This window comes from Microsporum canis, genomic scaffold (genome assembly GCF_000151145.1).
Source record: "Microsporum canis CBS 113480 supercont1.7 genomic scaffold, whole genome shotgun sequence".
Classification (NCBI taxonomy): domain Eukaryota; kingdom Fungi; phylum Ascomycota; class Eurotiomycetes; order Onygenales; family Arthrodermataceae; genus Microsporum; species Microsporum canis.
In genome coordinates, this window is record NW_003299163.1 from 1,076,432 (window position 1) to 1,098,565 (window position 22,134).

Genomic DNA, 22,134 nt, shown 5'->3' on the forward strand with positions numbered 1-22,134 from the left:
GCATATAAGAATAGTCATCAAAATCAGGTTGTTGCTTTAAACACCTTCGAAGCCATCTTCGTCCATTGTCGATGTAAGGAGCGCTTCACTATGTATTTGATTTCCGACTTTCACTTTGACGTTATTGAATTTGAAGTTAAGCTTATGGGGCTGGAAATCGATTGACAAAAGTCGTTCTTTATCCCTAGCGCCTGGCTCTTTTAGCGTCCAGGCGATTGAAATATGGAAACAGTCTGTGTAGTCAGTATCACCTGGGCCAGAATATGGGGATATATCGTGCTGATGCCCCACTTGCTTTCCGTGTTTTCTCTTCTGTCTGTGGGTAGGATTTTCATATAATGGCGGTTGGGAAAAATGTGCAAGAGTTGTATTTGACAGGCGTAGTAGCCGGTTTAAGCCATCATTTTTCGGGCAATTCAAGCGTAAGACGAGGAACCATCTCGTATGTTCAAAATTCGACACCCAGTCTAAGCTGCTTGGTGAAACCTCAAGCCTAATAGATCCAGGTAAAGTAAGTCATATAACCACTCGTTGTCACCCTATGATAAGCATCTGGCATACTCACGGTTGAATTTTTGACTTGTAAATTGATTCGTGGAAAAGATTAAGAAACGATTCCCGCTGCTCCGTCAAGAGGACCACTGGCCGAGACAGGCTGATATGTAAGGGTAGCTGTGCTCCCAGGTCGCTGTAAAGAAGACTATGAATAGACATGCCGTCCAAGGCTGATCTTTCACATCGCTTGATAACTTCTGACAACACTCCTAGTTCACTATTGTTGGGATACCCTCCGGCAAATCAGCAATGATCCAAGACTGGTACTCTGGGCCAAGGCCACAAGGATGGGTATAAGAAAACATCCGCCTACACTCAAGGTAAATATGTGTTGGCCAGTTGCCAACCACATGAGGAACTGCTCGTGTCCGTCCATTATGAAGGCTGGGATCATCCTGCACGCTAACTCTCACCGAAGTAGAGTACAAATCACGAAATTCATTTGGTAGTGGCGGCAAGGCAGCATGGTCCTGGCCATCAGCTTCTAGTCGCACTTTATCGTTAGATCCATGACGGGGCCGCTTGGGAGACCTTGACAATCTGCTTATCTCTCCGTCTCTCCCGGATTCTTCGGATTCGGTATCAGAATACTGGACAAGGGGCATGGCTAGCTTTCGGCCATTCTCCGCCATCTCTAATGATCATCAGATTGCTGATGTTGAAATTGGCTTGCTAGTTTCAACTCCCCAGTTGAAAAGCCAAGCAGCCAATGAGAGGGTCAAAAATAAACAAATTTCTGGTCAACGAGATTTGAACGCCACAGACGACAGTTCCGTATCATATTATTATGCAGGTAGCCATGTCGTGCTTGGCCATAGAGGGAACCGTCATTTACAGCTGGTGGTCAAACGGTTTTTTCAGCTTCGCCACTTGCCATGGATTGCGAAAGGATATCTTGCATGCAATGGTAGGTACCTAAGATCGCCTGATAGATGTGTTAACGAGTAGCTAATTAGCTGAGTGGCTGCAGCACCCTTCGCTACTGCTGCATATAACTGCAGCAGCCTTATCCATAAGCGAACGACTCCTATTAGTTAAACAATAACTAGCCACAGGAAGAATCTTACACCGCTGACGCTTTGCCATACCCGTTGTGACTCGTGGCCTATGATTCCCGTTAGATATACGGAAGCCAAATGCCTGGCGTTAAAGACTTTCATGTTTATGCAAGCCTCGAAAATGAGACGTGTACAGCTGTCCATTAATCGATTTATGTGATTACCTATCTACATAGCCATGCCTGAAGCCATTGCTGATGCTTTGCGACAGTGTTCAGCTTCGTTGGCAATGATATCCTTGGCCGTGTGTTTTTATGCGAGAACTTTGCTGCCAACTAGCAAACTTACCTACGAGGTTCAGCATGTTATAAACTGATGGTGAAACCCCATGGGCATGGGATATTTCTCTACAGTGAACCCTTTCAGTTATCTCTCCTGTGGTTTTTACTGCATACGACCAGGTCATTCGGTTCTGGACGAAGTAATGATGAGTACACTCGCTTTTAATGCGTTGGTGTTTAGTGAATATATTTCCACACCTATTTGGTGCGCTCGCCTTTACCGACGCAATCTTCATCTAATCCTTGAAACAAATGGCTGACTAGTACCAAGTCATGTACTCAAGTTCCTCAGCCAACTTCCTGTCTCTGAGAACGAGTATTATGGCAATAGTGACTTGAAGGGATCTTCCGCCGCACCAGAAACCCTTTTGCCTCATCAAGAGTTTCGAAAGTCGTTAAAGGGCCAAGAGGCTTCTATACCAAACTTATACAGCTTGTTACCGGAGTGGTCGCCACGGCTCCACAAAGAATATGAAAGAGCTCGTGATGAAGTGGTTAATCCTTGGCTTCAGCGGTAAGTAATCCTTATATCATATATGGGTATTGGAATGTAGTCTCACTGGAGTAGTTGGGTTGACGACCCTCGTACTTGCGTGAAATTACAAAAAGCAAATTTTACCGTTTTTGCAGCTATTGTATGCGCAGATGCATCGTTCGACAAGCTATGCACGGTAGCTAAATCATTTGCATGGGTCGGTTTTCTTCCTTATTTGTACCATGGCCGGTGCTGACAATTTGATATAGTACTTTATTTGGGACGATCGTATGGTTTTGGTGTCCTCTATGTTAAGACTATATAAAAGATTACTAACGGCGGGCCGTTAGAATTTGATTGTGGTTCCTTGACTTACGACACTGAAGGTACGATAGCATATTTGAAAAAATGCAAGGAATATTTCCAATATCACCTTTTGGAGATTGGGGAGCACCCGGATCTGTCAAGTTTTTCCAAAGAACAACAAAAAGCGTTGCTTTGTTGGAATGAAGTGGGCCAACACGTCCGCGAAACATGTAGCAAGGGTATGCTTTTAGCCTTTTTTGTGATAGTGGCTTATGATACTAACGAGAAGGTATGCGTCAGATGTGTGTGAAGTGTTTCTCGACAAAATGGTGGGATATGTAACCAGTGTCAATACTGTAGACTCCATCTTCCATGGAGAGGAGGTTCCTTCACTGGCAGAATATTGGCATCGCCGAGATCTTACAGCAGGTGTTTATCCAGTAATAGCTACTCTTCCGTAAGTGACTGAATGCCCTTTTAGTGATTCTGGACTAAAAGAATATAGTTTTATCTATGATATTGAGATTTCAAAATTGCACCTGAAAGACCCGGCATTTGCGGCCTTATGGAGACAAACATCATATGTTGTCCATATGTAAGTCGAAATATTGTTTTCCATAGTGGGACCTATGCTAAAGAGGTTATAGAACGAATGATATGCTATCTATGCGAAAGGAAGCAGTTAGTATATTTTGATTAACTTGGTGAACATATTTGAGCTGACATTGTTTAGAGAGACAACCAAATTGAGAATCTTGTTCCAGTGCTGATGATGAACTACGGGATTGATTGCGGTGCAGCGATGCAGACAAGCTTCCAGATGGCAAAGGATGAAGTCAAAGGCATACTTGCTGTTGAGAGCTGTCTTCGAAAAAGCCTTGGAGAAAACGATAAATCCAATATATTTTTGGATTCTTTTATCAAGGGCTGCAAAGACGTTGCAATGGGGCTCGTTCACTGGAGGTATGAAATAGTTATAACCCGGTATAATTCTAACTAACATATGGCAATAGCTACAGCGGTGAACGGTATTTCAAAAGGCAAGATATCGGTGATGACAAGACGATAACCTTTAGCGTATGAGTTCACACGTCCGGGGATGGGTCCAGTATTGGAGTGAGAGCTGGGCATTATGGCGTGCGTAAAGCTTTCGATCATGAGGGCGGTTTTTTTACCAAAATGACTTGTTCCTGAGGCATGCGCGGCTAACGGTGTATTTCAGTTTCATCTACATTTTGTTGCTCTTAAGTTTCTTTCTTTCCAACCAAAAAGTCGTTGATGCGCTTACTAAGCCAGCTATAGTCACATGATTTATTAGTAATATCACGTGAAGTACAAATTCGATGACGTCGTTTTTGTTTTCCATCCATGGATTTGCATATAAAAAGCATCATCAAACCTCCCGAAGCTCCCTTAAATCCCATCAACCCGCTGGAAAGCAGTGTCAACCATGGCTTGGCCGATGACACATGGTAATAGCATGGTCATCATGGAAAATTTTGCTACTCAGACCCGGGACCCGACTTATATATCTTTCATCTCAGATGCTCCTGCTTCTCAGATTTCTACTTCTTTCTTCATGCCCGCTTGCTGGTCAAGTTTCTGCCTTAAAGAGCCTTTGATAATAATAATATCAAAAGCGATTAATATCACTTATGGCGCCTTCACGCCGAAGGCGTTCTAGCCCGGAAGCGGAGCCGATAGTACCTACAGAGCCGCCCTTGCGTGGACGGCAGATGTATCAGCCGGATGGGCCTTCGTCAGTTCGTCGTGATCGCGAACCTCGCATGTCACTCATGGCCATCAGACACCCCAACTACTACGCTCGTAACCCCCAACAGGAGGCTTATTTTGGAGAAAATAGGCCTAGTTTGCTTATTAGGCCAGACCTAATTGATAAGATGGACACCGTGAGCGAGCTCTACCATCATGAAGGCCCATATGATGCTGCGGCTAGGGAGAGAAACATCTTCCCGGACCAAGCTCCCATGCAAGCTCTCCAGTATTCAACTGCGGAAGCTCTTAGAGCCACGCCACATGATATGATCATCGATAGCATTCGCGAACGTCGGCCGCTGGATGGAGTTGCTACCCTTCCTCCTGGATCGAGGGATATGAGCGGCCGAGTGCTCAACTATAAAGAGGGCGCAAACATGATGGTCGAAGACCGTGGAAATTTTCAACGACACCCTGGAGCGGTAGGCATAGCTACCCTAATATACTCCCTTTTAACTTTGGTAGGCTATGGACTAACTTGTTCCCTATACCAGAAATTTGAAAACGGGGACCCACCTATGGATCCTTATTATAACCAGGAAGATATTGAGAAGCGTCGGCTTGAGCGCAAACGAGCTCGTTCGTGTGAGCGCTCGGAGCCGGAAGACATTAAACCCAAGCGCCCCCTACTAAGCCGATGGAAAAAGGCCTTTTTATAGGAATCATTTATTGATCTTACTGCTATCTACTTACTGCTGCTTACTATCAGCTCATTTGCGGATATCTAATCCTTCCTTTAATTCAGTATGTCAAGGTTTTGAATATTGGCGCTGCATAATGGTTATAACATGTTTATTGGTTTTATTCCTCCTTTGCTAGGTTGGGTTCGATGTGGGAATTGACTATACATCCGGAGACAAAAAAGGGACGAGCAAATATCAGGCATGCTATTAGTTAAATACTCATTGTGATTCCATCTGTATATCTATTAATTACATTAGCTTCTAAACTATAATCAAATATTTTTTTACCATAATTGAATACAGAGCATATTCTTCGCTTGGAATATCCATTTGCCGGTTACATGGTTAGCAATACCAACCATCAGCCACCCATGTGGTGCCGGCACATTTGAAAGGTATTGGTGCTAAAAGTACAATTCAATTTATATCCGTCTAATAGGTTGGGTATTCTTTTAAGAATTGGGCTAAATGCTACAAAAAGAGCATCCACCTAATCAACGAGGCTGGGGGAGTATTCGGTATTATACAGTTATCATCACACTGGCATTTTTGTACCAGCTTAAGAGAGGGTTCTCGCCATTTCTCGTTTGAGTATCTTCGAGATACGCCCAACGTTTCATGAAGTCGTCATGCCCCGTTAGCCGAGTAAGTTTCCCAGTAATCGCTCGATATACATCTTCCATCACATTGAAATCAGTAGGGAAGAATATATCAAAGTATCCTTGATGTACCTAAAATTAATATAATGTCAGTATAAATATTTGATGCATGGGCTTGTAAAGTCGCTTACATATGGTGTTGTGGCCTGGACATTCCTCCGTTGGTATCGGGTTTGGACAACGGGAGCATTGAAACCAGGTACAGCGTCAGGGAGAGAGTCAAAATCACTCGCAATAAGACGATGGGCTGGGAAATAATCGTGCAAAATGTCGTAAAATTGCATTAACCGGGTCGGAATATATTCTGGCAATGTCATGTTGGGCGCAAATGGAAGAGCTGTTTGAAGCTTGCGCCACAGTCGAGGTCCTAACGGCGTGGTAAATGGCCGACGAGCTGCTGCCTGCCTGACACGGAGAAAGCGAGCAGCAGAACGATCCAAGTCTGGCACGTAATATTCGTAAAACTCCCCATCAGAGTCAATGAGAACACAACCCTGCCTAGGTTGCCCGGTCTCCATATCATAGCGAATCACATCATGGCCAAAATTATCAAACACTTCCAAAGCTAGGAAAAAGCATGGCGAATGAACATACGTGTCCCAGTCAAATATTGATCGATTGATGATTTCGGCATGACCACCATGACCGCCCGCATGAATAGAGTGGTTGAGATTCCGCTGTTGCAGGCTGGCAAGACTGCTAGAGATTTCAATGATCTTATACTTGGTTCTTTGGTATACTTCTGGCTCGACATCCCGTATGTAATCCAAAATGTTGAGCATCATCGTCCCGTTTCCTGCTCCCATTTCGTAAATTATGAGGTCGTGGTATGGGAACAAAGTCAATTTGTAGTTCGTAACGAGATACCGAGCAATAGCTTCCCCATAATAAGGTCGGAAGAGCTCAGTAGGCGTATGCCACAGCTGTCGAGTTTCATCGTAATTGACCTCGTCAAGTTTATCTTCAAATTCCACATAACGCTGGTCCAATAGCTTGTTGAATGCAGGCCCATCCTCTATGTTATTAAAATCGAACGGTTCACCGGGTGTAAAGATAGTCGCGTGCTTCGAGAAATATCCGTAATGCGGGTTGTATAGACTGTCTATAGTGAATTTAGTCAGTAATGAGCAGCATATTTTTATCAGATTATACCTGGAAACACTATAACTCTATAGCTTAATATCCATACCTTCGATGAAATCTCTTGTTAGCATCTTTACCCGCTTCGGCCGTTCACGACGACTCCGTAAATCTACCGCGGTCACCAACGGGTAGTCCCTAAGCTCTTGTGACATATCCTTCGGAAAGTGGTCTATTCTATGCCTCCAAAGGGTTTCATCCTCATCTTCCTTTTTTCGCCTGCTCCCGAGCTTCCTGGAGACGTAGCGTGACTGCTGATGTCCGCAACAACATGATCGTAACGAGTGTCGAGACCGCAATGGCCGAGAATATGATAGCGATCGGGTCGCCTGATGCCGAAATAGCTGGCGAAAGATGTGCGAAACAACTGGTGAATCCATTGCTTGCCAAAAGCAAAGAAGTCGTCGTGAGCTTGAAGTTCGAACTTGCTTTCGTTTTTCGGGAAAGGAACAAGAGGTGGTCCGAGCTTTGATAGTTATTCCACCAAATATTTTGACGCCTGCAAAACTTCTTGACAGTAACTGTAGAACCGGTGTTATACATGTCTGTACAAGATAGAACATCGGGATGACTGTTATAGTCGACTCTTAAGATGGCATCATCATCTCGTACGCCGGTTTATATAGCTGCTGCCTTCGCAATAGGCGCTATATGCACAATCGCAATCGATCGTCTTCTTCACGCTGAAGGGGGACTATGCCGGAGAGAATATGTAAACAAGGATACAATCAATGGCCAGCCAATAGCTCATGGCCTTGAATACCCCAAGCCCGCTCAGAAGCCTCAGCCTCCTCCCATCGTGGACGGTATAGAAGGGTGCATTGGAAACACTCCTATGGTTCGCATACGTTCTCTGTCAGAGGCGACGGGATGTGAGATATTAGCAAAAGCAGAAGTACGGTGGATATCCCCTTTATTCTGCACCCTAGCAAATTTATCTCTGTAAAAGGCCAAAGTTCTAATTTAATTTCTGCAGTTTTTAAATGGCGCTGGAGGGAGCCCCAAGGACCGTGTTGCTCTAAGTATGATACAAGAGGTCAGGATTCAAACCCATTCGATGTGACTATATCAAAGTGTTGATGTCATTATCTAGGCTGAAGAGAAAGGCCTCCTTACACCGTTTGTGGGGGATGCAATTTATGAAGGAACAGTTGGGTCTACAGGAATATCACTTGCCACTCTGGCAAGAGCAAGAGGATACCTTGCACATATGTAGGACAACGCCCACCCGTACACATTCCTATGTTAAAGTATGCTATACTTACACATGTCCAAACTACAGATGCATGCCATCGGACCAATCGACAGAAAAATCAAATCTCCTACTCAAGTTAGGGGCAGTGGTGGACAGGGTGCCGCCAGCTCCCATTGTCGAAACTAGCCACTTCGTCAACAGAGCTAGAAGTCTGGCACATTCCCACGGGTCGGGGCAGCCAGCATCTCGTGAATCTTCGCCATTCGAGAAGCCAAATATCGAACTAATGACCTCCGAAGCCGCTGCTAAACAGAGCCGGGGTTTCTTCGCCGACCAATTTGAAAACGTTGCTAATTGGCAGGCCCATTATCGGACGACAGGGCCAGAAATATATGCACAGTGCGAGGGTAAATTAGATGCGTTTGTTGCCGGTGCTGGAACTGGAGGTACCATTTCTGGTGTTGCACGATACCTAAAACCTCTGGTTTCGAATATGACTGTTGTTCTTGCCGACCCCCAAGGGAGCGGACTGTATAACCGAGTCCGTTACGGCGTTATGTTTGACACGAAAGAAAGGGAAGGAACAAGAAGGAGACAACAAGTTGACTCTATTGTGGAGGGCATAGGGATTAACCGGGTCACCGCGAATTTTGAAGCGGGTCGGGAGTTAGTGGACGATGCCGTCAGGGTTACTGATGCACAAGCTATCGCCATGGCACGCTGGCTAGTTGAAAAGGATGGTATATTTATTGGCAGCAGCAGTGCTGTGAACTGTAGGTCTTCTATTGCCTTCAAAATATTGGGAGAGAGAACAATAACAGGTCTATCTTCACAGGTTTTGCTGCTGTCAGGACAGCCCTAAAGCTGGGCCCAGGTCATCGAATTGTGACAATCCTTTGCGATTCCGGTACAAGGCATCTGTCAAAGTTTTGGGCTGAGGCGGGGAATGTTGGAGGGGCCATCGGCACCAGGCTTGAAGATGTCCTCAATGCTAGGGAGTGAGGCTTGAGTAGATTGGAGGAACTGCTGGGGTAGCAGTACAACAGATGACCGCTTTACTATAACGAGAGGCAATTTGTCAATGTTGACTCCGATGGACATGAGGGAAGCAGAATTCGTTAACTGCTGTCCGAGGCGAAATCTGCCCTCCTTTACTATGTCCCGACGATGCTCTGGGCTTTGCCGCTTGGCAGAAGATGCTTCTTCGGCGAACGGGAAGCCCTCGGTGGGGTACTTATCTGCACGCTGGACAATCCAGTGCTATGCCATGCCTTTTCAAAGGCTTCGGAGAGGGGGTCGGGGCTTTCTTCCCGGTTTTTCGGAGGGTTGGCAGCAGCAGACGGAGATTTCTCCACGACTGAATGTTTTGAAGCCGTTGGATACCCTGTAGTGAGGCGCAGTGGTGATGGAACAGTGACAGAAGACCGAACTGGTGTTCGGGGAAATGGTGGTTCCCGCTTCTTTGCTTTATTGGGTGTTTTTGAATTGACCCAACCTTGCCATATGTTTTCTCCAACGCAAATTTTAACCCACTCGCGCTGTATATCCTCTAAACTTTTGTCTAAAAATTGAGATTGAACAGTATCCCATGAATTTCTAATGTCTGAAGCGAGTAAGGCCAAAATCTCTCTTTCTGCATCCGTCCAATGTATAGGAGTAGACAAGCTACCGTCGATGTGTTTGCAGTAAGCATAATACCACTGTCGAAGTTGGACACTTGAGCGGGAGGGGATAGCCAGAGACACATCACGCCAGGGTTTTCGTTTAGCCAACCTTAGAGTGACAAGAGTCTTCACTTCTTGTGGTGTAAGATTTTCAGCGGGGTCTCTTGGGGTCATCAATTCGGTACTTGGGCTCTCGGTAACCATATCAACCCCGAGAACTTCGTCTTCACGTGCAGTGGTTACCACATGACTGGGATAGGGAGTGCACTGAGGGTTGGATGGCGTCACTGGGTTTATTTTCCTGGTTATCGATGGGGTATCCATATTAACTTTACTAACTGTTTCCTGCTCATCACTCGTTGCATCATTATTGCCATTATCTTCTATAGTAGATATCGGCTCTTCCGGAGGTGGAATATATACATTTGCAGGTATTATAAGCGTTCGAAGAATGGAATCGTCGGGCGGTGGAATGGGAAGAACGTTAACTGGGCGTCGGGGGGTTGAGAATATTGGAGTGCGATTTTGAATTGGATCATCAGAATCAGAATCAGAATCATTTGAGGCAGTCTTTGACTTGCGCATTGGAGTTTTCTTTGGGGGGCTCTTGGGCTTGTTTATATGGGGTATTCGCCTGCGCCTTGAACGGGGTGCCGCCCATATTGACCCTGTGTTATCTGGAGAAGGTGTCCTTTCTATGAACCTGGTTGTGGCGGTTGCCATGTCCTCTAAGCCGGCTGATAGAGCTGTGGCAGGTAATGGAGGCGCATCCCACAAACAGTCATTAGGCAGCTGCAGATTTTCATGGTCCTCGGTGGTTTCATGGCCTTGTAGAGTCCCACTCTTAATAGTTTTTGGTGGGCTCGTTGTAGAAGTTGCGGTCATACCAGTTTCCAAATTGGCTGCTGATCGGGGATTTGCAGTATCACCTTTTGCAGGCTGATCCTCCTTCTCAGGCATGACATTGTAATCATCTTGCATTACCCATTCCTGGAAAAAGGCACTTCCTGTCTCAGAATCTCCCATAGTTTCTGGCAGCGGCGCAGCATTCTGGCTTGGCGCATCTTCATCTCCTTCACTATCATCTTCTGGGTGGAAATCGTCCCATAACCCTCTCCCTACGTCGCGCTCATCGCCCATTTCCGTGAGATGCCCATTGTCCACCACGATGGTTCCCTTTGCCAAATCTATCTCATCGCCAACGGAGCTGAAATCTTTTCCGTATTTCTCGAATATGGATTCAAACCGAGACTTGAGCCGTAAATCATTTGCTTTCCTAGCTTCGTTCACGTCGAAATCTTGCGAAAGTCTCTCGTTTGGGCTGAACTGGCCATCGATCCGGCGACGTTTGCTTGGTGGTGATGACATTTTCGATTTATAGGTATATGATGTCTGCGCATTGCAGCTTGCTGTGAAACTGAGCAAGACAAAGTCACTCCGAGGTAAAAACACTTTTTAAAAGAGCAAAAAATTGCTCCTTGCTGGTTGTTTCTATGCCATCACGTACGGTGTTTCGTCTTGTTTCTTCAACATACAGTAAATAAATAAAGCCACAATGCCAAGAGTCCCAACGTCGTCATATAATCTAGGAGCCATAGCTTTCACGTGATAGCGCGAAGCATCTGTCGGATTAACCATTAAGCCGACCCGACTTCAACGGAATATAATTTATCCGGATATAGGACCGCCCGCAATATTTTCATCCGCTCATGGACTCTCGAGGTACATCTTTATACCAACATCTGTGGATGTACATAGATTCAATCGAAACAGATACACGTATATTCTACCTTCATGTTCTGGCTCTGAGCTAGGCCACGCAGTCTTTAATATATGTCGGGAGTTCGCCGTCACTGCGAACACAGCTATATTACTGATGCCTACTATTGATATGTTGATAGATGATGCTGACGTTGATACCCATTTCACCACCCATCTTAACCAGCCATTCTATATGGTATCGTTTGCATCTCCTCAACATCTAGCTAGCTTAAACTCTTGGGAGTTAGTCTTATTAGGTTTCCTTATGCTATTGGAGGATAGACTCCTTGGTTACTCTTAGAGTTCCCGCCAGAGGGGAGTCTACGGTATTTGTTGCCTAAGGACTCTGACAGTCTATAGCAGTTAAGCTAGAAGACCAGTTAATATATAACTCACTATCCCAAACGATATAATGATCCAAAACGACACAATTATACCAAAAAGGCGCGCGATCCAAAAACGGTGTTATTACGTTCCAACTTATATAGAATTACTTACATAGCAGCTTACAAGGAAAGCTTCTCCAGCAAGGTCACATAACATATTTTACGCGAGGGGATTTGGTTGGCCGTGTTGAGGCCAAAGTTAAGAAAAATCTCCTAACCTCAACCTGCCGATAGAACTCTCCACATCGCTAATCATCGCGCTGATAGTGGGCCCAATCTGGCAGCGGTGGGGATAGGATGTGTTTGCCTCATACCACTCCGGAATCCCAACCTGGCGGAGGCTATTAGAGAGCCTATTAAAGCTATATCCTTTGTACGGGGCAGCTGGGCGTGGGTTAAGGAGGCCCCGCGACGTCATCTGCTTCCTTAGTGCCCCGAGGCGCATAGAGTCGCACTTGAAGCTACACTCCATCCTTCCACCTTCGATGTGGTCAGCAATGTTGTAGAGTCCCGTAATTAAGGCCTTAATGGAGGTTTCTCTTGACTCGTTAATCCTGTCTATAATGACATCAGCACTAGCATGGGAATTATAGGGCGTTGTTATCCTACCTATCACTTTCTCTGGGATCGGGAGATTTGATACCCGGAGCGGAGCCTTAGCCTCACGCTGCAATATTTGTGTCATGCTTGTAAATATATCGCCCCTTTTGGATACCCATGAGATAAACAGCCATTTGATACTATCTCTGCTCAGCCCGGTCGGCCTACTGGCTTTTATGCTTTCAATCCACGTGTTGAGGTAGAATTGAAGGGCATTGTAGGATTGGTAATAGTCAACGAGTAAGGCGATTTCGTACAGCTGACTGACACTTATGGCCTGAGGAATATCTTGTGAGCGACAATGGATAGCGCTCAAAAACACCAGAAGGCTCTCCCGGGTGCTGCCTAGAGCTGATAACTCCACCACTCCTTGGTTATTAAGGGTGGCACCTTCTGCCCATGTCGATTTTAGCATCGCTGTAAAAAACGGGGATGCTAGCATAAGATGTTTGGAGGAGGCCCGAAATTGAATAGCTTGAGAGGCAGCCGTATCTTTGATACACTTGTCTTCGAACCCACCGCCCTCAGTTGCCGGCTCCGCGGTATCCCAGCTAATTTGGAGATCATCCTCTGCCGTTAAGTCGTCGTTCACTTGCAACTGGTCATTTGCAGCCGACGTATAAATCTGTTCTAGTTCCGGTTCGGGTACGGGGTCGAGCCATGTCTTTGATACCTTTTTCTTCTTGGTTTTCTTCTGTGAATGTGCAGGAAGATCAAAGCCAGTGTTAGGGTAATTCTCTTTTATTTGTATTTCCTTTAGGTATGAGGGAAGTTCGCAGGACACATAGAAATCTTCATCATCTTCCTGTGTATTATCTCGCTCGTCCAAAATCAACGTTATGTCTCCGCAAGTGTCGAGTTCATAGAATAATTGCTCGGGGACCCTCTCCATGATTTCGGGGTTTCTAGTAGCTATGTAGCAGCATGGGACAGGCAAACTCTCCCGTCACTCATCGTACTCTAGATATCATGTTTATTCATATCCCTTCCCCGCACTGGCTGTTCGCCTCACTCTCCTGTATCCCGGGGTCATCCGATTGGTGGGCCAACCATATTCACGAACGCTGTCCATCTGCATTGCTGGATGGACAATTTAAGCCCTCTTTCCCGTTCCTCCCAGCTAGACGACACCATACTGCAGAGTTCAGCACTTCTGGAAAAATGCCTGTAAGCGCCGCAAACTATCCAAACCCGTGTGCTCTGTCACTGGCCCCTCAACCCCGTCAATCCATATAAACCCGTATCTTAACAAGATCCCAACTCTTCTAGAAATATCGATAAGCTTCTTGTCGTCTTCTGAAATACTACCAGTCTCATGATAGAAAGTAGCCCAGAATACGTCTTCGAGAGTATTACTGGCACTATAGTAATGCCACCCATCCTTATCTGAAAACCCTAGAAGTGTCTCTAACCCCCACAAGGATAGACCAAAAGGTTGAATGCTAGCTTCCGCCCAATCTATAACCCCAGTTAAGTCTCCTGTCTCTTCGTCTACTAGGAGGTTCATATCATTTAGATCACCGTGACATAGTGCGTAGCGAAAGTTGCTACTAAAAAGGAGATCCAACTGTGATTGGGTAGATACAGCTGCTGGAGTAAGATAAGGTGGCATTGACTTGGAGAGCTGCTCGAGCTTCCCGTCATAGTCGCTTTGTAATGTTTCTGGTCGCGGCTGCGCTTTAATCCATGATGCAGCAAAAAACCTGATACTGATGAGTTAAATGATCGTAATCTTAAGGGCAAAGCATACCTTGCAAGCCCTACTACCGTATTTATCTGCTTCTCGATATCAAAACGAAAGGTGATATAAGCAATACCGGGTAGTCTTTCAATAATGTAAACAAATAAAGAGTTATTTGCTATCCCCCCGTAAAACTCAGTCTTGGCTGCTAATTTGCCATGTATACTCTTCGCAAGTGAAGTTATTTCAAGGTCAAGCTGCGACTTGGGGGAGCGAAATTGTATAATCTTAGGTTCTAGCCCTGCAAGCAGTGTATAGCTAAACTGTCCCTGGATCGGTACACGTTTGATGGGCTCACCAATGAGATTAATTGCAAAGGCATCACACTGTAGATATGTTGCGGGGGGGTGATCCTTGAAGAAGTGAGTGACCTCGGCGCTGAGATCATACAGACGTGGGAGCATCGTGGGATAGATGGATGTCTCTAAATCTTCCAGAGCACCGTTTGACAACTACCTTCTATACTTTCGTCCCGCCGTTGATGGCCAGTGATTCGTGTGGCTTTGGCTAGAGAGAGCTTTGTGAGAGCACCACAAGTTTAAGGCCAGACAAAGCCAAAAGCGAGCCGAATAAGAGCTCCTTACCAAACCGAATAATCTGGTTGAATTCGAGGATAAAAGATGGTCTCGTTAATAAGGAGAATAGCGATTAAATCGACCTCAACCATTCGTTTTCCTTGCCAAGCCCCGTTTTCTTCTCCTACTATAGTACGGAGTACTGTGATGACATTTGTTGAGCATACTCCTGGAGACTAGGATAGCAGGACGTAGGTTAGCTTTCTGCTCCTCAGCAACAACTGGTCGTCAATCATGGCCTGGAGCCCTTTAATACGAGACTCGAGCATCAGACACGCCAGAAGTGGGTTAAATTGCCTAGGCATGATTACTGAGTTGGAGATAGTCTGGTGTCCATTTGCTGATAGTAACTGTGGATGTAGTAGGCTTACATAAGGTAAGGCCTCGGATATATGTATATGCGACCCGAGCCTAACGCCAAGATACCTATTACCTAAGTCGGCGTGTTTGTCCAACCTCACTTATCTAAGCTAAGAACAAACGGCGGCTTTAAATACTGAGTAGATACATACAAGCAACGTCACAGCCCAACTGCTCGAACCAACGGCAACAACAGCAACAGAAGCATGTAGCTCGAGTGCTCTGGATGGACAGCCATGGTCGTGGAGGAACACAGCTAGCATCATGTACTGCCAGAAATGTCGCACGCCTCTCAAGCTAGATAGTTCTCTCGAAGAGCTTAATCCAGCAGCATACGATCTTTTAGTAGGTAAGTGAAGCGTCCACCGGTAGCAGCTTTAAACGCATCTATGATGTATATGACACGAGCTAAACCGTACGCGCAGGTTCTGCGGGTAAATCTACACCTACGCAGCCTGAGGCCCTCGCTCGTTCGCGATCCTCATACCCCCCAGAGCGCAAAGAACGATATGATCAGGTTTCCCAGCGCGCAGCCTCGCCGGTTTACAGAAAGGATATCCCGGCACCACGGCATGGACGAGGTAGCCCTGACTCCGGGTCCGGTGGTCCGGCTCCTGGGATGTCCTTTGTAATGCTGAACGAGTCCCTACACTCTTCATCTTACCAGCCAAAGGGACCCGGCCAGCAGAGAACGAAGCGCAAGGTGCAGGATAAATCAGAACTTCAACCCCAGAGCCAGGAAATTCTGTTTGCAGACCAGGTTGAGCGGACTACACGAATATTCGAGATCGTGTCAGCCCGTTCAGATATTGACCATCCGATATGCGTTGACTGTACCGACATGCTGGTTGACGGGCTCCAGAACCAGCTAACGATAGCGACAAAGGAGCGTGATGCGTATATTTCGTTTCTCAAAAGTCTAAATACCTCTATACCATCGGCAGATGAGATGACAGCTGTAAAGGCAACTCTAGATGCAACTCTCAAGGCTGAAGCTGAGGCCTTTGAGCAGTTACTTGAGCTGGAGGCTCAAAAGAGAGCAGTCGATAAAGAGATTGCGGAATTAGAGGAAGAATCAAGACAGCTGGACATAGAAGAACAAAAGTTCTGGCATGACCGGAATGCGTTTGCATTGACTCTCTCTGAATTTCAGAACGAGCGAGATGCTTTGAACGTGAAATACGATCATGACTCTCGGCAACTTGAACGCCTGCAACGAACAAACCTGTTCAACGACGCATTCTGCATTAGCCACGACGGCTATTTTGGCACCATCAACGGTCTAAGGCTCGGACGACTAGCTAGTCCTCCTGTCGAATGGTCGGAGATAAATGCTGCCTGGGGCCAAACGCTTCTCCTGCTCGCCACCATTGCAGAACGGATAGGTTTCCAGTTCCAAGGCTACAAGCTACGGCCCATGGGCTCCACGTCTAGAATCGATAAAATCGAATACTCTCAACCGAACCAGTCACAGTCACAGTCATCCCAATCTACGCCTCGACAAGATACCGTGCCTAACGGTGGGCCAAGCAAAATACAACCCAAGGTCACCCCTCTTGACCTTTTTTCATCCGGCGACCTCCTATTAAATTTACCTTGGCTTCACCGCCGATTTGACGCTGGCATGGTTGCCTTCCTCGAATGCCTCCGACAACTGGGCAACCAGATTGAAAAGACACCTACTTCGATATCCACCCCTGCAGAACCGTCTTCCTCTAGACCGGGAAACACACAACGACGTCAGAACCAAACTCAGGTGACAGGCCTAAAACTACCTTACGAAATCAAGCGCGATAAGATTGGTGATGCAAGTATTAAGCTTGGCTTTAACCAAAGCGACGAAACCTGGACTCGTGCATGCAAGTACACGCTTACATGCTGTAAATTCCTTCTAGCCCATGCAAGTAATGCTGGGCCTAGAAAATCTAGCACCTAAGGTGCTTTCTACTAGAACTTCGGCGATAGGAAAAATGGATACTTCTTTTTCTTAATATTTTTTTATGTATCATTACCATTGCTTGATCTAGATGTGTTAGCATATTTTCATTCGTTTTAATAACAGGAAGATTGATCAGTGCCATATTTCGCCAGCAATATTTCAACACTTTTCAATCCAGCCTGCTTCAAAAGAAAAAAAAAAGAATAAGGGAGCCCCTAGAAAGAATACTAGATTTAGAACAACATCCAGACATAATACATAGCAAACTGAAAGAGCCTCCGTAAACCAAAGTGAAAGCACAAACAAGTCATTATGATATTCCTCCCCAGTATTCACCATTATAAATCATTAAATCGTAAGTCAAGAAAGCGTAGCATCGTCAACAGGGATTTTGTCGATGAAAGTCAATGCAAATTGAACGAACTTGAAGACATCAGAGAAATTGGATGCCAGTCCAAGAGAGATGCGAATGAAGCCACCAGTCGGAAGACCGATATCACTAAATGAACCGTCGCTCTCTCGTCGCTTTTCTACCGGTTTACTCCGGACAGATACCTTTTGTATAGCGTCTGATGAACCGGGCTTTAGGGTAGTCGTTTCTCCTGTGCTCGGCTGGAGGGCGGTTCCAACATGCAAGGAGATGTTATGTGCGGCGGCAAGTCGTGCCACTAACCCTTCGTCAACGAGACAGCCCTTCATGTCGACGAAGTTGAGTGCGATGATACCGCCCCGGGGCAGGTCAGTTGTATATGGTCCGTAGATTACTACTAGCGGTTCCTCGTTGGTATGAGTTAGGCAACTGAGTTCCTTGAGCAGCCAGCTGGTAAGGCAAGTAACGCGGGCATGGACGATGTCCATGCCTATACCGGTTAAATGATTGAGGCCAATGCGGATGGCAGGGAGAGAGAGGAAGTTGATGGTACCGTCCTCGAAGCCCTCGTTGCCCGTCAGCAACATGTGTCCGTTAGCCTGGACTGAACTTCCCCAGACGGTGCCTCCGGCGAACCAAGGACGACCGAGTTTGGCAAAGGCCTCTCTGCGAACCATGACGGCGCCAACGCTGGATGGGTGACCGAACATCTTGTAGAAGGAGACGGTCACAAAGTCCGGGTGCCAGCGAGAGAGATCTAGTATGTTTGTCGGTGCATAATTGTCTGCGTCTAATAAGACATGCCATCCCTGCTCCTGAGCGGCCCCAATCCACTCGAGAGGGTGCTGGACACCAGTAAAGTTCGACTGTGCGGGAAAGGCGAAGAGTCGTGCGGGAGTCTCACCAGTGCTCTCCTTGCGTTTTAGGGCGGCCTTTACCGCTTCGTCGTCGCATCGCAGCTCAGGTTGTTTGACGGGTAGATGTGAGACAGCCGCGCCTCGTCCCCCGGCAAAGTCCCGCAGCCCCAGTACGGCAGGCTGATTGTCGTTGAGCAGCAGCAGTTCTCCTCCCTCGGTGAACGGGTAGGCTTCTCCAATCAGTTTAAGGGCATTAGATGAATTGACGGTGAATATGACGATGTATTCTTCCGGATCGGCCCTGAAGAAGGACAGCACTCGGGCTCTGGCCTGCTCGTCCAAACGGGTGATGGCACTGGACGTCGGATTGATCGAGTGCGGATTTCCAAAGACGTTGCTGCGAAGCAGTTCAAAGTGCCGCTGCAGCTGTGATTCGCCGTGGATGCCAGAACCTGCATAGTCGAGATAGACACGGTTCTCTCGTTCGAGCACTGGATAGTCGATCTGGCGTATATGGTCCAATCGAAGGGTCTCAGCATATTCTGGATTCGACTTGCAGAATCTCTTCTCTGCCTTTCGAAGAGCACGAGCGACCTTGTATTTGGCGACCAATCGCTTTCGTGCCAACTCGATCCTCTCCAGATATCGTTGCAAAGGCAAGCATGTCAAATTCGACGATTGAGCCATCGTTCACTCAAGAATGGGGAGAGCGAGAAAAGGTACAAATGTCCGATTTCCCTTTGTTTCGATCAAGGAATCCCCAGCATTAAGTGCTCTTATTCTGGGTCAAGGCCGGCTCCCTGCAGCGGGTTTTATATGTATAATATGCATCCGAGGACCCTGACAGGGACCCTTCACATCCCGTATATATACACGGATATATATCTGACTATCATAGCTCGGTCCTTTGGACTCCAGCTCGCTAACATCTATTTTTCTCGCCTCGAGGCCTCGGGCTGTCCTTTTTTCCCCCCAAGGCATATGTTCCGCCTTTTGTTGCAAGGCTCACCATTGCAGAGGCCCGCCGCCATGCAGATGTTAGTGCAAGATTTTCGCCCCAGAGCTAGCCTAGGATAGGTGAGCGGACGCGGTTATTTGGCTCCATGTCCTCATGAAGGTTTCTTCACCCTGTAAGCCGTGTGAAGCCAGAGTCGATTGGCCATTTGTTGGATGGAGGCAAAGGCCTCTTGCCAGGGTACTCCATGTAGGAATGTTGAAGGAGTCAATGTCGGCTGGCCGGGAAGTGCGAAGAAACTCCTTTTCGTAAAATAACAGCAACCTTGTGACGCTGGATATTCCTTCACCTAGCTCAAGTCTGATTTTTGGGACTGCAGGGTGGAGTTTTGTTCTTGTGACGTTGATGTTGTTGATGTTGAGGTTTGATTTATATATATACAACCACAGCCGTTTTTTCCCACCCAAACGTATATAACAAATATATAGATTAAGCAATAATTGTAACAAACACCAGACCAAAAAGAACACGCTTAGAAAGACCATATAAACCAAACAAAAACACCGTCCGAAAGGGTCATGAGAAAAAAGGAAGTGAAAGATTACACAGAAAGATCGTATAGTTCCTTTTTTTTAAGAGTAAAAGGTGCTCTTCTGAAAGTTCTCCAAAGAGATATCGGTTTGGTTTCCCTTGATGGGTTCTGGAGCCTGTTTTAGGGCAGTCAAACTCTTTGTTCGAGGCTCGGTAGAGTTGCCAACCAGAGTGCTCGTCCTCGTGGCTGGGGCGCTGTTATTGTTGGCTGCTGCTGCTGTGATCGCTTGCTGCTGTGGCCTGCGTTGGATGGCTTCGAGATAGGGGCTTGGCAGGTAGCCGACAGAGCCATCACGGCTTCGGCACCTCCACCATTCGGATGGGTTTCCCATTGGGTCTGACTTGCTCAGGACGGCGACGAGATCGCCCTTCTTGACTGATAGGTCTATACCGCCAGTTGCCTGTGTATCGGGCGAGTAGTCATACAAAACCCGGCAGAAGTCGAGTTTGGACGGATCAATGGAGCCCTGCTGGGCTTCGTTGAGCAGTTCCTGCTGTCGTTTAGCTTCCTGCTCTTGTGACCGGGCCAGGACGCGGATGAGCTTTGACATGAGATAGGGAAGGCCAAATACGGCGGCAAGGAAGAAGAAGAACGGCTTCTTCGATGGCTTGGGACGGCCGGAGCCGTCTGGTAGACCACCGTTGTTGCCAGTGAATGCAGAGAAGGCAGATGGAGTCAGGGCAGTTGCATCAGCGGGGAGAGGCCTGCCGGTCAGTTTTGCGAGCAGTGTCCGGAGCCACCGAAGAAGTGTGAAAATACCCAAAACTGAGCCGAGAGTGTTTTTAAGTGTCCCAAATTGCTCAGCAACCGATACCATAGCTGACACAAAAAGAAAGCAACACGTTAGCCAGGGTTATTTGCAAAGGCATGTAACAGCATCATTCAACTTACCGAAAAATGAACTATGTGTTGCCATATACGTGCTCTCCAGCATCTGTGCGAACCCGCCAAACGCTCCAACGATGCTCTCAATCATCTGGAACGTCGCCTGCGTACTCTGGTTGAACGAGTTCGTCAAGCTGTTGGGGTCACCATTCTGCATCCCTCCGTACATTCCTCCCATTCCTCCCATGCCCCCATACATGCCCCCCATCCCGCCGTAGCCGCCGTACATCGAACCCATCGCCCCAAACCGTGAATACGGCGATGAGTAGTTGTTGTACCCACCAGCATAGGGTGATGTCCCTAGTCTAGAAGCGCCATAGGGAGAGTAGGTGGAGGCGGTCTGGCTGACAACGGCATTGAGTGTGCTAGGCCGGGATGGTAGTTCAGGTGCCGAGGGAGCAGTGGTAGAAGATGGCGCAACAGCGGTGGTAGTAGATTGAGGTGCTGAAGAAGCCGCTGTAGCTGTTTGCGGTGCCAGAGCAGAGCCTGCTGTTCATTGTAAAGCCAGGTCAGTTTTAATATCCCCCGAATATTCTTGTATCTATGTACATATCGGGCAGCGAGGGGCTTTTTCTAAATGATAGAAAACATCTCAACACTAACCTGCAGCTGAAACTCCTGCTCGCTCCCACGGTTTGGGCGGCGACACAGATGCCATCACGGCGTATGCTATATCTCTTCTATATCTATTCTGTTTCTCCCTCTTTAACAACGGCGCATCTGCTAGAGTAGGTTCCTCAACGGGCGAAAGGGATAGTTAAGGATCTGGCTGTCCGGAGTAGACACTAGACGGCGAGAGTGTGTAGACGTCAAAACCCTCTGATGACCACCAAGCAGTATCTGGAGAAGTTATGGAGGTTTCATCAACAAGCCGAACTCTTCTTCATTTCTTCTTCATCTTCGTCTTTCTCTTCTTTGCGTCAGAAAAAAAAACAAGCCGAGGATGTAAGCTCGTGTCAGGTGACTCGCCCCGTGTCACATGCCTCGGCTTAACCTAAATCCGGGCAGAAAATTCACGGTCACGTGGCAAACGGGCGGTGAAGGTTGGTTTTACAGTTTTATATCAAAAGAAAAAGAAAATATAAAGATTTTTCATCAAGGTAACAAATTCTAGTCCTACCACTACATACATATGTAGCAGTCCGGAGCACTGCTGCTACTTGTTATCCGGGTAGAATTATGACTGGATATGCCATTGAACTACGGAACACTTGAGATATGGTCACTACAATAACAGACTTGGTGGAGAAACTTCAGAATCCCGATATGAGGCACCACATCGATCGAGTTGTCACCAGGCTGGATGCAAGCTGAAGCGAGC

At 46.9% G+C, this 22,134-nt stretch overlaps 11 protein-coding genes across 11 annotated transcripts; 4 read left to right on the forward strand and 7 right to left on the reverse strand.

The window, feature by feature from the left end:
• Positions 1–36: 36 nt before the first annotated feature.
• On the reverse strand, positions 37–1,160 carry MCYG_07580 (conserved hypothetical protein; the record flags this gene model as incomplete). Its single annotated transcript, XM_002843751.1, has 3 exons — positions 37–472; positions 566–788; positions 869–1,160. 3 exons carry the CDS (start codon positions 1,158–1,160, stop codon positions 37–39), a joined length of 951 nt encoding a protein of 316 aa, XP_002843797.1.
• Positions 1,161–2,037: 877 nt separating this feature from the next.
• MCYG_07581 (conserved hypothetical protein) lies at positions 2,038–3,758 on the forward strand (the record flags this gene model as incomplete). The annotated part of the gene is made up of 9 exons (XM_002843752.1): positions 2,038–2,044; positions 2,159–2,408; positions 2,463–2,529; positions 2,639–2,657; positions 2,765–2,914; positions 3,036–3,132; positions 3,323–3,356; positions 3,409–3,638; positions 3,689–3,758. The coding sequence occupies 9 exons, from the start codon at positions 2,038–2,040 to the stop codon at positions 3,756–3,758; spliced, it is 924 nt and encodes a 307-aa protein (XP_002843798.1).
• Positions 3,759–4,125: 367 nt separating this feature from the next.
• MCYG_07582 (conserved hypothetical protein) lies at positions 4,126–5,293 on the forward strand (the record flags this gene model as incomplete). Its single annotated transcript, XM_002843753.1, has 4 exons — positions 4,126–4,268; positions 4,360–4,873; positions 4,946–5,036; positions 5,271–5,293. The coding sequence occupies 4 exons, from the start codon at positions 4,126–4,128 to the stop codon at positions 5,291–5,293; spliced, it is 771 nt and encodes a 256-aa protein (XP_002843799.1).
• Positions 5,294–5,655: 362 nt separating this feature from the next.
• MCYG_07583 (conserved hypothetical protein) lies at positions 5,656–7,088 on the reverse strand (the record flags this gene model as incomplete). Its single annotated transcript, XM_002843754.1, has 3 exons — positions 5,656–5,865; positions 5,925–6,895; positions 6,983–7,088. 3 exons carry the CDS (start codon positions 7,086–7,088, stop codon positions 5,656–5,658), a joined length of 1,287 nt encoding a protein of 428 aa, XP_002843800.1.
• Positions 7,089–7,525: 437 nt separating this feature from the next.
• Positions 7,526–9,130, forward strand: MCYG_07584 (cysteine synthase 2; the record flags this gene model as incomplete). Its single annotated transcript, XM_002843755.1, has 5 exons — positions 7,526–7,828; positions 7,910–7,969; positions 8,027–8,145; positions 8,216–8,901; positions 8,964–9,130. The coding sequence occupies 5 exons, from the start codon at positions 7,526–7,528 to the stop codon at positions 9,128–9,130; spliced, it is 1,335 nt and encodes a 444-aa protein (XP_002843801.1).
• A 790-nt stretch (positions 9,131–9,920) lies between these two features.
• MCYG_07585 (conserved hypothetical protein) lies at positions 9,921–11,160 on the reverse strand (the record flags this gene model as incomplete). The annotated part of the gene is made up of 2 exons (XM_002843756.1): positions 9,921–9,953; positions 10,003–11,160. The coding sequence occupies 2 exons, from the start codon at positions 11,158–11,160 to the stop codon at positions 9,921–9,923; spliced, it is 1,191 nt and encodes a 396-aa protein (XP_002843802.1).
• Positions 11,161–11,816: 656 nt separating this feature from the next.
• MCYG_07586 (conserved hypothetical protein) lies at positions 11,817–13,431 on the reverse strand (the record flags this gene model as incomplete). Its single annotated transcript, XM_002843757.1, has 3 exons — positions 11,817–11,907; positions 12,158–12,497; positions 12,549–13,431. The coding sequence occupies 3 exons, from the start codon at positions 13,429–13,431 to the stop codon at positions 11,817–11,819; spliced, it is 1,314 nt and encodes a 437-aa protein (XP_002843803.1).
• A 252-nt stretch (positions 13,432–13,683) lies between these two features.
• MCYG_07587 (conserved hypothetical protein) lies at positions 13,684–14,684 on the reverse strand (the record flags this gene model as incomplete). The annotated part of the gene is made up of 2 exons (XM_002843758.1): positions 13,684–14,242; positions 14,290–14,684. 2 exons carry the CDS (start codon positions 14,682–14,684, stop codon positions 13,684–13,686), a joined length of 954 nt encoding a protein of 317 aa, XP_002843804.1.
• Positions 14,685–15,479: 795 nt separating this feature from the next.
• MCYG_07588 (beclin-1) lies at positions 15,480–17,151 on the forward strand (the record flags this gene model as incomplete). The annotated part of the gene is made up of 2 exons (XM_002843759.1): positions 15,480–15,564; positions 15,641–17,151. The coding sequence occupies 2 exons, from the start codon at positions 15,480–15,482 to the stop codon at positions 17,149–17,151; spliced, it is 1,596 nt and encodes a 531-aa protein (XP_002843805.1).
• A 363-nt stretch (positions 17,152–17,514) lies between these two features.
• MCYG_07589 (molybdenum cofactor sulfurase) lies at positions 17,515–19,068 on the reverse strand (the record flags this gene model as incomplete). The annotated part of the gene is made up of 1 exon (XM_002843760.1): positions 17,515–19,068. The coding sequence occupies one exon, from the start codon at positions 19,066–19,068 to the stop codon at positions 17,515–17,517; it is 1,554 nt and encodes a 517-aa protein (XP_002843806.1).
• Positions 19,069–19,968: 900 nt separating this feature from the next.
• On the reverse strand, positions 19,969–21,471 carry MCYG_07590 (peroxin 13; the record flags this gene model as incomplete). Its single annotated transcript, XM_002843761.1, has 3 exons — positions 19,969–20,747; positions 20,820–21,302; positions 21,417–21,471. 3 exons carry the CDS (start codon positions 21,469–21,471, stop codon positions 19,969–19,971), a joined length of 1,317 nt encoding a protein of 438 aa, XP_002843807.1.
• Between the last annotated feature and the right edge of the window lie 663 nt (positions 21,472–22,134).